This window comes from Lampetra fluviatilis, chromosome 1, assembly GCF_964198595.1.
Source record: "Lampetra fluviatilis chromosome 1, kcLamFluv1.1, whole genome shotgun sequence".
Taxonomy (NCBI): domain Eukaryota; kingdom Metazoa; phylum Chordata; class Hyperoartia; order Petromyzontiformes; family Petromyzontidae; genus Lampetra; species Lampetra fluviatilis.
In genome coordinates, this window is record NC_136275.1 from 24,723,235 (window position 1) to 24,737,667 (window position 14,433).

At 41.0% G+C, this 14,433-nt stretch overlaps 1 protein-coding gene across 2 annotated transcripts in view; it reads right to left on the minus strand.

The window, feature by feature from the left end:
* The window catches only part of MINDY3 (MINDY lysine 48 deubiquitinase 3), a 59,081-nt gene that overhangs the window by 37,025 nt on the left and 7,623 nt on the right, over nt 1-14,433 (minus strand). The window contains exons 5-10 of one of the 2 annotated variants that reach the window (XM_078859962.1): nt 10,727-10,778; nt 9,509-9,623; nt 9,128-9,201; nt 8,825-8,904; nt 7,621-7,691; nt 6,471-6,551 (exon numbers count right to left, since the gene is read on the minus strand). In XM_078859962.1, the coding sequence (XP_078716088.1) occupies nt 6,471-6,551; nt 7,621-7,691; nt 8,825-8,904; nt 9,128-9,201; nt 9,509-9,623; nt 10,727-10,778 (473 nt within the window). The remainder of the gene's footprint in view (nt 1-6,470; nt 6,552-7,620; nt 7,692-8,824; nt 8,905-9,127; nt 9,202-9,508; nt 9,624-10,726; nt 10,779-14,433) is intronic. The other variant, XM_078859967.1, reaches the window with a different exon arrangement.

Genomic DNA, 14,433 nt, shown 5'->3' on the forward strand with positions numbered 1-14,433 from the left:
TGTCTACTTGAACATATCATTTAGGGATGGTAGGGAAGCTCATGTAACGGCTGGACATTTGAATCCCAATGCATCATTAAGCCATGTGTTGAAGAGTGTGCTGTGCATCTGGGAAACAAACTTCCACACCAAGTATGGATTCACAACCAAAAACATTATTTAGCAAATAAATGCCTTTCCTGCCCTAAGTCGATAGGTTCCAAGATTATTGACAAATCAACGGTTCAACGGTTATCTAGTTAAACTGGTCAGACAGCAATGAACACAGCACTTTGTTTATAATAAAGATCAGAAAGCACTACATCATTCACGTCGCTGATCGCTGAAGAGCATTACAAAAGGAACTAAAAATCTTGGCTTTTGCTGCCGCCATCTGAAAATGGAAACATCAAAGGCGACGTTATCTGAGATCAGATGCCCAATAATTGGTCGTGGAGGTTAAGCAAGGGAGGGGCATGGGAGGCGAGGGAACAATTCCCACGAAGACCACAAGGCAGTGCTGGCCAGATGAAAGAGACAGGTGTGAAGAGACCAGCCCCTGTAATAACACAGGTGTTTTGAGCATTTATCCCACCGACAACCATATGACAGAGCCGCGTATGCCCTCTGAAGTGCACTGATGAACGCAGTGGTTCACACCCGCATCCCTGTGCAATGCAGTAATTGAAAACAAACGTATAAATGTGCTGTGTGTCACTTGGATATCTACACAAAATCATAACACAGAGTAGCCTTTCTGTAAACTGTATGTAAATAGATATATAGATAATTTATACAACATTTTTAGTAAAATAAGTAATAAAAAAGACAATTAAAAGTAAATCAACTTAATCTATGTATGTATGTATGAGAAAAGGTGACACCGAATAATCACGTGGTTGAAGGCAAAACTATTAAATATGAATGAATACATAATTTAAAAAAAGTAGGACAATTTGCAGACTGGTGTATATTTGTAAACGTAAGTGGGCTTGGTGCAGGACACGCTGAAAGGGCTGATAAACCGTGGTCGTGACCAATAACAGAGAGCCAACCAAGGGATTGAACATGTCTGACAGGATACCCACAGCGAAGATGGAATGATGAGATGAGCTCATGTGCACGTGGTAGTTGTATTGTTGCATCGCAAGACCGTGAGAAATGGGCAAAACTTGAGGAGGCCTTCATTCAGGTGTCAACTGACCATGCCTGTGACGTTAGTGACGTATGATGTCATGTACATTGACATAGTTTGATTAGGAATAAAAAGTCCCGTCAGGGCAATGTCTGCTTTATGGAGCTGCCTCGTATTTCAACGTTACCATTATCTGTAGTGAGACTTGAGCTTTGACCACACACTCGCACGTAAACCCAATACTCCTTTCGTTTTCCATAATATTCTGCAGATGACTCCACAACAGTAAACATGTCCCTACAAGTGCACAACCGCAAAATACAAAAGACCAATAACTTCTCAATTTAACGAGGTTCCATATATATTCCTGAAACTGCAGCCGGCCGTTAAAAAGTACATCACCAGTCATGAAATAACTGAAAAATGTAAGAGACCATTTTTTACTCAGTAGCCCTCCAAGTATCATAATGTTGCATTTAAAAATGCATTTGGCACAATAAAAAAGATTTTGTTTCGCACCTTTGAAAGGGGTCAATGTGGAACATGTGCAACCTACAACTGCTTCGACAAACTTAACACCATTTCTGTTCTCTGTAACACCATTAATGCAGCAACTGCCGCATACGATTAGAAAACCCCCTGGTACAACATGCAAAATCAAAAGCAGGTGGTTCTTCAGTATGTATACGGGTGGAGGCAGGCCAGCCATATTCTACTCACTTCTCTAATAGTGATACAAAAGGCACCCTTGTACTGGGCTGACAGAACACCTAGAGCCACGTGTACGTGCACTGCTTGCAACAATAAACGGGCCCCCACGCACGGAAGGTCCACTTTCATAGCTCGCCGAAACATTGCACGGCTTTGGAAAACTAAGCACCTACATTGAGGGGTGGGGGGGGAAATACATGATCTCCAATCTGTTATTTTTGTCTTTCTGTGTCATCTTAAGTTAACTAAAGTCAAACGACTGTTAGGTGTTTATCCGTACTCACGTGCCTATGTACGTGACGTTCTCATGTCACCTAACCAATCCATCAGTTGGTTCCCTTTATTTTATCAGGTGAGAGAACACACTAAGACCATGCTTTTACAAGAGAGACCTTTCAACCAATGAAAAATATAACCAATGTTAATATATTTAGCATTATATTTTAAGCAAAATTGACACTACATTTCTTACATAATCACAAGGTTAGTTTGGATTTGTGACAATAAGCCTGAAAAAGCTGCTCTGTAAAAAACCTACCTTTATAAACAAACTACACTAAGATTGTTTACAATGATGGTGCATTCAACAAAAGGAGAGGTATGCAAACGTCTTAAACATAACACCGCCTACAGATTCTGCCATGAACGTTGACAATGTCAATAATTTCACTGACTTTTTGTTGCTCAAACTGCCCCCTACCGGTTTGCACTGCTGACGTACTTGCTGCATACCTACTATAATCACCCAGGAATGTCTGGCCTTAACGCTCATGACGTCACTCCACATCGACCAGCCCCCCTCATTAATATTCAAATGCAGGTGACGTCCTCCAAATGGACACCCCCCCCATCCCCATTCATAATAATTAGCGGCTGATGTCACTCCACATGGGGGGCCGAGGCGACTCCTCCCCCTTCCTCGGCGTCAACTTACAACCCTCACTACAAAGGCAGAACCCTCACGTCACGCGATCTCCGTAACGCTATTGAGACATCAAAGTATAAAAGACGTCATGATGAACAAGGGATTATAACCTTAAACTAAAATGCGTCTGTGTCACCGCGCCCTTACAAATTGTACACCAATTGATGCAATGAATATCACGTCACGGTCTGCTTTTCGCTTGCAAGTTTCAGATTTACTGAAATACACCCGTCCTTGGACGGGCAAAAGGCTATTTATATATTTGTGAAGCTATGCAGTGAGCTCCCGACCAAATGATATGGTCTGAACCCAAAAAATAACCAGCTGCTTCTCTGGATTAGTGCTTTGCTAAACAACTAAATTCTTTGGCGCAAAAAGAGGTAAAAAAAAACGTGACAAAGGAAGGTACAGGCTGATCAGTAATGGATTGTGCCCAGTAGACAGTATTCACCACCGGCCAATGCTCTGCTAAAATGTATTTAATCCAATTTCCATACTGGAGTCAAATACAGATGTTTCGCAGCATAGCCTACCCAACCAAGGCCAACAACAAAACGTACAGAGTAGCATCAGTACTTGCCCTTGTGGTCACACAAACCACAGGTTCAGATGGTGCTAGGCACATTGAATCTAAAACCTGTGCATTACAACTGTGATAAGGATGCAGTGGCAGCTATATTCATGATAAAACTACTGTCATTCCTCTTTAATTTTACTTGTCATAGTTTTGTTGAAAATGTGTTGTTAAGCTATTGATTCAACTATTGCAGAACTCTTAGCCATGACCCTATTATCCACTGTTATCCACGGCAGCTGGAGAGTCCGCAAAAACTCCTATTAGCCATGGCCCTATTCTTTATATTATTCACAATTAGCCCTGACTTTTTGTATAAGTCTTTGTGGAATGACATACTATCCATCACATTTTTCGTGAATAAGAGTCAACAACAACAACCGCCATTCGCCACTAAGCAGCGGTGACATCACGACGACGCTTGTCCCAGGCTATGTGCACGTTGAGGCCACATGAAGTGTTGGGGCAGACCCAGGTACCACGGGTCGACTGACTGAGATGACTAGCTGATGCACCACCTGTGCTCCCTACTGTGCCAACTTGCTGTGCTTTAGCCACCCGGTGCTCCGCTAGTTGTTGTGAGCGTCGCTCCTCTGTCCTCTGTTGTTGTTGGAGGGCAACTGCCTCCAACTGCCCAGTAGCGTCCTTCACGAGCCTCCTCCACAGAGGCCGATTGTGACACCGCTGGTACCAGTTATCGGCTAGTCCACTCAGCTCCACATCCTCCTGTACCACATCACTCCATCTCTGCTCTAGACTGTGCCGCGCCCATTTAGCCCCCTCTATCCAGCCGAACAAAAGCTGTTTAGGCATGCGGTGACTGGGCTGCGGGCTAAATGACCCAACACAGCCTTGCCTGCCGGAGGAGCTCACCGATGGGACTTTGTCCAGATTTTTCAAGAATTTGTGAGCTCCTCACACAATCCAGCCTGGTTAAATCCAGGATGGATTGTAGGCAGGCCAGCCTAAATGTTTCTAACCGGCGAAGATGTTCCATTAGGGGGGTCCATGTTTCGCAAGCGTAAAGTAGGGAGGGAATGACTGTGGCCAAGAAGACCTGAAGCTTCGTGCGGAGCGGCAAATAGCTTCCACACAGCGTTACGCAACCGATGAAAAGATAATGCCGCTCGACTGATTCGGAGTGAGACCTCTGCTGTCAAACCGGAGCCAGTCATGAGCACACTGCCCAGGTATAGGAAACTCTCCACTCTCTCCACAACTGCCCTATCTCAAATTGGGAGTTGTGAGGGTGGAGTGTCCGATGGTACAAAATACCCAGGCAGGTGCTTAGTTTTGGTGGGGCTGATGGTAAGGCCCCACCTCTTAGTGGCACGCTCCAGGTTGAGCAGCAGCGCCTCCAACTCCTCCTCTAAGGGAGCGGCAATTACCAAATCATCGGCATACATAACGTGGTTGACCAATAGGGAGCCATCCCCTGACCGCACCCGGGCATCGATCAGCCTCCCATTGCATCTGTACCAGATGGAAATTCCTCCGGTACAGTCATCGAAGGCTTCACGAACTACGTGGTCGAAAAAGATGTTAAATAATGTGGGAGCCAGAGGACATCCCTGTCACACCACAAGGTGAACAGAGAATGGCTCCGACTCCTGGCCACGTAGTTTTACCCGGGCCCGCTCACCATCATGAAGGTCCTTAATGATTGTGAGCAGAGGGTCAGGGACTCTGAAAGCAGGAAAAATAACCCAGAGCCCAGGCCTACTGATGGTATCATAGGCCTTCACCAGGTCAATAAAACAGAGATGAAGGTCTTGTTGGAATTCCCTCCACCTCTGCTGGAGCAGACGGACAGAAAATATGGCATCTGTGCAGGACCGCCCTTTCCTGAAACCGCAAACCTCTCCTCAGCGTGCCTGGCAAGGCAATATTGAATAATCCTTGCCAGGACCTTTTCCGGCACACTGAGGAGGGAGATGACCCTGTAGTTGTTACAGTCTGTGCGTTCCCCCTTCTTAAAGAGGGGGGACCACCAGGGCACCCTTCCAATCCTGCAGAAACCATCCAGTGGTCCAGACTGTTGTTATGATGTCATGTAGGGCAGGCTGTGCACAAACGCCACCCTCCCTCAGCATTTCGCTTGGGAGATCATCTCTGCCCGGTGCCTTTCCTGGTCGCCTTTAGTATTTCCTCAACAGATGGCACCTCAGCCAGCTACTCACAGGGGGTGACTTCTTTTTCCAATATTTGAGACAGCATTGTTTTTTTTAATTTTGAACATGAATAAATAATTATTCTCCCCGTCCCCACCGATCGCGTGTGCGTTGCTAAGAGCAACGACCACGAGACAGCGTTTTCGCGCATGCGCAGATGCGTGCTTTGGCGCCGCTCGTAGTAATAAAACAATAAATAGATTATTTAACTACTTTAAAGTTGACGGATGGGAAATACGAATAGCGCTTTTTCGTCTCGGGGCTTCGCGTGGTATCTGGGTAGTTTTTTTTTTTATATGTAAACCCCACAGTTTGTCAGTTAAAAGCGTTACAAGGTACGCGCGCAGACAGACAGAGACACAGACAGACACACAGACAGACAGATAAAAGTGACTTTTATAGGTAAGATAATTAGTCTTAGAAAATATCGTAATTTTGTGTAACTATTCCTATCAAACAATAGTAATTTTCATCGTATAATAGCAGTTACCACAGTAGTTAACTCTAATTCTAGTATGAATGGAACAGATAATTGCTAAAGGAATTATTATTTCAAGAGTCAAGGGCAACTGTAGTCATGCTAGTAGTACTTTCTGTGATGCTGGGCTGAAGTCAGTGTTTTTGAAAAAGTAACCACTGCCCTTAACAGTATGAAAAAAGGGAAAGTTATTGGGCCAGATATAATAACCATGGATATCAAAGAAAAGGAACCAATTGTTGGTTAAAAGTATTAGCATTTGCCTTAATAGTCTATTATCATCAGGTATATAAATTGTGCACATATCAGACAGTTGAATATTCGACAATGTAGAGGGATACCAACTATATAAGCAGGCCTGTTTCAAATAACGTTTTCCTGACCACACCCATCCTGTCAATCATCAAACTATATTGTAAAAAAACTGTTAATCAAAAGCAATGTTGTGTGTTGGTGGTAGTAATAATGCCAAGTGCCATATAAACTAATTGTTTTACCTTTGTGAAGAAGATGGTCAAGTGAGTCTCACTTCCCAACACCCAAATGGGGACTTGAGGTGACTTAAGAAAGCTCCCAACCTGGCACAAATAAGGTTTTTACTTCACGACCAGCACAAAACCAACATGGATTGGGAAGATTTGTAGATATTCCTTAAAATTAACCGGTAACATTCAAGTAGTTGTAAAGAAAATGTATATATTGTTACAGTTATGTAAAATGAACATTCAATATGTATAATTAAATTGAAAATGTGCATTTAAGCCACATATTCAGCACACAATGCTGAACAGTTGAGAAATTACATGACAAGTGTTAATTTGCAAGTGCTAACTTATTGCCAACTCTTAACACATGTTATGATATTCTTGGTTATTTCCCTTCTACGTGACTTAACCAAAAGAACCAAGAATATGAATCCCTGCAGTCACGAAAGCTTTAAATCAAAACATGTTATGATGTTATGTTTCTCTTGACTAAATTTAATCACCTAACCAAGTGTTAAAAACTGGGTTCTGTACACTCATATAAACACAACGTCTACATATTTACTAATTATTTCAATATTATGTAAACACTTACCAACGATCTTAAATTAGATATAGAACGACAGATGAGTACAATTAGTATATAAAACTTTAAAATGTAATAAATGTGAACAAGAACACACATTTCCACATCTGGGAAATGTGGTTAAATATGCAGTTTAAACACATGTGATAGTGTGCTTGCATGCGTGACTAAATAAAGGTTGTGCTAATAATCATGCATGGAAGGATAATATATATTTTTTGTTCAAGTCATACTTGTGGACAAAGATATGTTTTCGTTCGGTTAACAGTCGTTCATGAGCAAAGGCTTTATCGGCAGGGAAGATTACAACAGCAATGGCGTTCGTGCAGCGGCAACCTGCCTTACCACGGTTGGCTACGTACGGTGCGAAAGAAGTTCAACATATATACAACCAGAAACCCACAGACACCCAGACCCATAGAGATCCACAGAACAGCACGGTTGGCTACGTACGGTGCGAAAGAAGTTCAACATACATACAACCAGAAACCCACAGACACCCAGACCCATAGAGACCCACAGAATAGCAGTTGGCTACGTACGGTGCGAAAGAAGTTCAACATATATACAACCTACCTGGCAAAGGCGAAATGATTCCATGAGTGTGAGAAAGCCAATGGTGGCTTGCTCACGCATTCCAAAGAGTCCTGCAAAGTAGTATGAAATAAAGTTTCCGTTAAAACACCAGGCATAAAATATAGTCTTTTACAAAGAATAAATCATATCCAAGCACTTAACTTAAATTAAGCCAATTTAGAAAATCTCAGCACAGGCAAACATTCAAACTCTGATGGCCCATAGTCTAGACTAAAGGTACTTTTGTATAACTGGTAAATGAGCTATATTGCCCCACTATGCTGATGAAGGGCAAAAGCAACCAGAGTTATGGTGCGTAAAAGGTCAGAAAACCAACAGCCTAGAATGCGTTTAATTTATGTGGAGATGCACAGCAACAATTTGGTTTATTACCCAGAATGCTCCACGACAGCCGTAATAAAGTTTTTTTTTACAAAAACGTATACACGAGCTAAAAGGCAAAAGCACAGCCCTACAATGTCTTGCTCAGGAGACTGTTGGCAGAAGGGCCTCCACAAAAAGGAGCTGTAGAGAGAGACCTGAGAGGATAGTTGGTCTACTCTTTCTACACTGGCCAGACATCATAGAAGATGTGCCAATTGACTAACTGTGGTGTAGCCATGTATACTGCGGGGTGGAGAGGCACGGGATTTAATAAACTCTCCCATTGCTTCCACTCCCATGCCAGGAGACCAAACTCCTGATTTCTGGAATGCAAATCCAATGGGCTATAATCATTACATCAAGGTGGCATCCCAATAAATAAATAACTTTAAATCAAGCTGTATAGCTTTGTATCGCTTCATATTTCCAAACAGTTAATGTTGCATCATGATATCAGAAAAGTATGTAATACAACAGAAGAGGTGTGATATAAACTACCAAAAGAAAAGTTAATATTTCAAAAGGCTGTGAGCAGGTTTTACACACATTTCATATGACCCAAAGGTACCATTGCTTAGCATTTGAGTGGCCAAAAAGCATCAACAGTCTGCCGTCAGTAGCCGAAAATCCTTTCAACTAAATGTCAAACCACAAAGTCGCTTCATGTTTACCCCTGGTAAAAGGTGATATTACTTTCCTTCAGCAATATAAAGTGCTCACAGAATGACACCAACTCATCTGGAATCACCTCCTGCCCATGAACGCTGGACAGGGATGTTTGTGACAGTGAAAACAGAGCAACTGCCTATCGGGTACTCACTCATGCCAGAGCATTCCTTCTCTCCGTCCCAGACGTTGGACACGGCCTGACCAGTCAGTAACAAGTTTATTAGACTCTGGCTGGGAAAGAAAGTCACACAGCTAATGTTTCAGAAAGATCACAAACATCAATCATATTTAAACACTCAATAAAAAAAGTTATATTCATGACATGCATTTTATGAGATATATATGGTTACAAATTTCCTAAAAGAAAATAAACATACAAATATTCCATCTCAATAAACTGGCTATAGTGAAGAATAATGAGGATTACCATTGCCCCAATATATTCCATGCTCACCTGCCATGGCCATAAGTAGGGTCAATCAGAGGTATGTTGGGATCTTCGGTCTCATTCTTGATATTCTCCATTCCCTGTTACCAAAACAAATGAAAAAGTCAATAGAACGGCCTGCTCTTTAAAATACATAAAACATTAGTAGACACAGAAGGGTCCTCATTCAAACTCGCACAGGTTCCACATTGCATCTCGTGCCTCCAGTTACTCAGATTACTTATGTATCAAATGTAAAAACTATTTCAAATTTAAGTCATTAAAACATATCACATTGTCTCGCTCCTAATGGCAGCAGTTTAAACAATCGCAAGTGGCATACATACGTACTACGAAGCAATGTTCCACATTTAGCTATAAAGGCAATATGTACAAAGTCAAACTTACCTTGGTGAGAATGAGCGAGTAGAGGAAAAGTAGGACACCAAAGTTACCCATGAAGTCAGGGACCAGCTCTGTGACGGCAGCTCGCAACTCACTTGGATTAGCAACACATTCCCTGCTGCACAGAAACAGGGACACACAAATACAGATATTCAAAGTCAGGACCTACACTCATCTAACCCAACACAGACAGAGGATAGCCTCATGCATGACTCAAAATCTCAAAAAGCCTTTGAAGTAGCATTTAAAAAGATACTCATCTTTAAGCAATGTTGCAAGTTATACAAGCGGTATGCCTCTTCATGTTATCGGCAGGGCCACAGAACAGAAGCTAACCTACCATTTGGTTAATGAGTGATCGAGTTCAAAAGCTAAGCATGCATATCAGTAGATAAGTATGAAGACCAAGTAGCTAAGACATAATGTATCTTTCTTTATTAAGCAGCTCTTGTTATTTGCAATGTTAGTTATTTAATGTAAGTACATAAAATCCACATTTGTTTTTGCAGCTTACGGCAGTGCAATTGCAAGGGTATTGCTTTTGAGACTACTTTAACTTAGCCACTAAATCTGTAAACCAGGTGCCACTTTGCTAAAAGGTCACACTACACTGCATAAGGTCAGGCCCTAAAATTAATTAAACCCCACACACGAGCATGGATGAAACGCCACTTTCATATCTCTTACCATCACCAAGGCGAAAGAGGTGCCAAGGGTGGCTATAGCGTCGGAGTCGAGAAGAGGGATGTTATTAAAAGCAAAAGAGACAAATATGAATGGCAATGTAACATATGTTCAAAATGTATGTTGTCCTATTGTCATGGTTTGTGGATAAAATAATTGACAAGGCAGATATTATTTCAGTACCATACAAAGGGGAGAAAAACTAATATTTATATTGTCCTCCATATGACATTTAAAAAAATTCAGTCGATGATTCAAATACCCAGTTTAATGGTGCACAAAGACTGCTCAGCTTTAGATGTCAACCAGCAGCCTGTCATTCACTGATGACACACAAATTCCGGCAATGTAAGTTCATTTTATAATCGGAACGGGTCCAAGTCTCACATTATGATGATTTATGTTACGTAGTCAAACCAATTATGTGAATGACACCATTACTCACAGGAAATGGCAAACACATTATGGTATTAAAAATGTTCATGGACTAGGTTTTAAAAAATATTTCATAACATATCCCCTTTTGTGAATACTTACTGTATAAGGTTGTGAAATCGCTCAAAGGTGATTTCATCCGATGAAGGGTCATCTGTGGACATAACAATTTGTTACAACAAACTCATGAGACTCACTGAGGCTTTCCCAGACAAAAAGGGTCAACAAAGATTAGTTCATGAAGCCATCCATATATATAGACAAAGACACAATTTCAACCGAGATGGGTACAAACTGAGCAATCATTGGAAGGACGTTATCAACCAGTTTAAGTCATAATTGGCTATGTTCCCATCCTACCACCTTCCGATGTTAGTTGTGCTTTACACCCATTTCAACTTGCGCTTTCTGTCACTTCGCACACCACCCCCCTTGGTTGCGGCTCTGCGATCTTCCATTAACATGGTAATCTCTCTTTAACCTGCTAATTTTCACCTGGCAGTCCTATGATTGGTGGAAAACCAACCACCATTGGGTTGGCTGCCCACCACTTACATTATCATTGGCTGCTGACATTTGGGCTATGCCCATTTCAAACCCTTATAAACAGTTTGCCTTGGAAGCTAACCCCCCTTTTCCTGAAGACGACCACTTGTGTTGCGATCGAAACGTCGTAGTTTTTTTTGTTATTTTAGTTATTTCTTTGAACCTATCTATGTGACTTTACCGAAAGACCCAAGGATATGAATTCCTGCAGTCACGAAAGCTTTAAGTCAAGACTTAATCTGGTTTTAAAAAAAAATATCCACAATGAGAAAATAAGACACGACTGATTTACAGATCGACTTGCAAAAGTTAATTTTGACACCGACAGGAACCAAAAACAAACACTTAAAAATATTTTACCAAGTTCGGTCAACAATTTTTACTTTTTTTCTCTCCCAATTCATTCAAATCGCGCTACCAGCAGTCATAAGAATAATAATTAATTTTATCTCACAGCATGTCCCAATTGTCAGAGAATGGACTGTGGAAAATAATTATTTTAGAACATCTCCTGCAAAATCCTTCAGGTGGCCTTATCCTTTGCAGGTGCGGAGGCAAGCTTTGCCAAGTGCTCTCCAAGGAGATTGTCCAATAATTCTCAGAGCTGAAATTGAGCTAAATAAGATGAAAGACACATTTTAAATGCTTTTGGTGCAATAACTAGTGAACTGTTTGAGAACATCAATTCACCAACACACAGGAAGCCAATTTAATCACATCCAGCTGCCTGGATTCAAACCCAGTGGCTTGCTAAGCAGTCGGATGTCTGAGCAACGCAGTCACTTCTACTTGGCGGTTTTTGGAAATGCTGACGCAAATGCAACTTACAGTTGGTTTACAAAAATGCCCTTGGTAAGGCATGTTCTGTGACTTAAATTATCTTCAACAAAGCGCATCCAGATGTCTTCCCTCGTGACTATGCATGTGTGAAATTATGAACATTCAGCAGAGTCGATTCCAAAATTATTGGCCAGATGTACACGCACACATTAAATGAACACATGGATGCATGTGCTTGGATCCAGGATTGTTTGCTATGGTAGCCCACCTCAATCAAATCTCTTGGAGATGCAACTAGTTAACTATAGTGTCTGCAAGATCCTAACCAGTGGCCAAGACACATATAATTGTTTTAACTCACCAAGCATGGAAAAACTTAATTTGCATCATTATCCATACACCAACTGATCGCATTTGTTTGCTCGCCAATATCTGTTAAGGAAATGTGATTGCTTAAGTAAGCTAGAGTATTAAAAATGAAAACAAAATAGCAAAACTGCCCTTAGTTTACCATTTTAATATACACGTCAGCTGTGAAATATTTTGAGTCTTATAGGATTAAACGAAAATGTGCCTTGCAGAAGCCGTGAATTTAATAAGAAAGGCAATGCCTTTATTAGGAAATGTGAATTCTTTTTGACAAGCTGCCGCAAGCGCCAACTTGCATCAATAAATATCCCTCTCAATGTGTTTGGAGTGACCCCTGTGCAAACTGCCATCTTCAATAACATTTACAGAGTGCTTATTGTAAAATAGAAATGCGAATTATTATACATAGCTCTTAATTAAATTAAACATATAAACATTATTTAAAGTCATCTAACCATAATTGTAACTGTTTGCCCTGTTGTCTTCCTGAAACCTGTTTTCACTTCCACTGAGGGCATTGGCAGTTGATGATGTTACCACCCTGTAATAGCATGACCACAAATGGACATTATGAAACAAAAACCAGCTAAGTCACTGTGCTGGCCTATCATGGCTAGTGTAAATGTCAACAGCTCTTTAACATGCGCCCTCCTTCCCTATCATTATTCTATCCCATTCTAAGCATGTGTCGCATATGACCTGATCTCATAGTGACTGATCAGCCCTAGGGCCTGCCTACTCCTACATTACCGACACAATAATACATTATTTTACACATATGGTCATCACAGAGGTACAACTTCCAAACTATGTGATATGCGCTTCTATGTCCATAAAATAAGCAGCATACAAGCACAAGTGATAATGACTGAGATCTGCACCATCAGTATGTTGCGAATGAATCCTAACCGATGAAATGTGAACAAAAAGTAAAGTGCACGAACCACAAGGCCACCGGGCAACCATTACAAATATTAAAATATTAAACTATCTCACGTCATCAGACACTCAACACCCAAACAGTCTAAATTTTCCATAGAAACCAGATACTACTTACATTTTTAGGTATCGTTTTCAATGAAAGACTGAAAATAATGTGCAATCTAGTTTTTATCTTACAATTAATCAGAATCTTTACGATGAGCTTTGCAGCTCTTTTTCACAGATGTCCAGTGGGAATCACATGTACTGTATGGAATTATGATTCATGATTCCATACAGTACATATGTGATTCCATAAAGTATATACAATGTACTGTATGGAATCACATATATGCTAATAAGACACACTTTTAAAATCTTCTAACACTGAACATGAGAATATCATTGTTAAATAAAAAGTTAATGATGCATCACACTTAAGCTCCACTTTCACTAACAGGTCATTAGCTACATGGAGAGAAAAGTCGAGATCCCAAAAGAAAATCCATACACATTAATTTATAACATTGAAGAGTAACACATGCAGGTCAATAACCCACTAGCATCCCCAGACAGGAATATCGAACCCAGGGCATTTTACATGATTTTAAATATGGTTACTTTTACCAACATTCCTAATGCTTACAGCCACGTTTCCGTTATAGGAAAAAAAAAACTGTCACAAAGTTAAAACTGTATGTTCTTTCCATGTGGCCCTTGTATTTTGGCTGCAGTAACACCACTGAGTAAGAGGTTGGGCAGACTACACATGGGCTGTGATGATTCACATCCCTAGAGAAGGCAGCCAACTCACACCCGGCTTAACAACACTTTTAACCCATTCCTAACTGCTAACATTCACCAAATTTGCACACTGCAACCTGAGCACAACTATAATAAACTAAGAATTCATAATACAGACAGAGCAATAATGAGTAAAATGTGCAATATTATGCATGTCATTAACCAATGACCTTTCTTTGGCATTAGGTGGGAGTATATTAAGACATCTATGACCAAATCACCCATTGAGAGCCCGATCCTGACATATCTTAGAAGTAAAGTAGATTGTCATAGGCAGATTGCAGTGCTATGTTAGGTGGTGGGCAGGAAAAAGTCCTTAATACAAATCCATTCCTGCACTGGCTGTTTATGCTCCCATATCCTTGCATGTGCCCTCACTAACCCACACT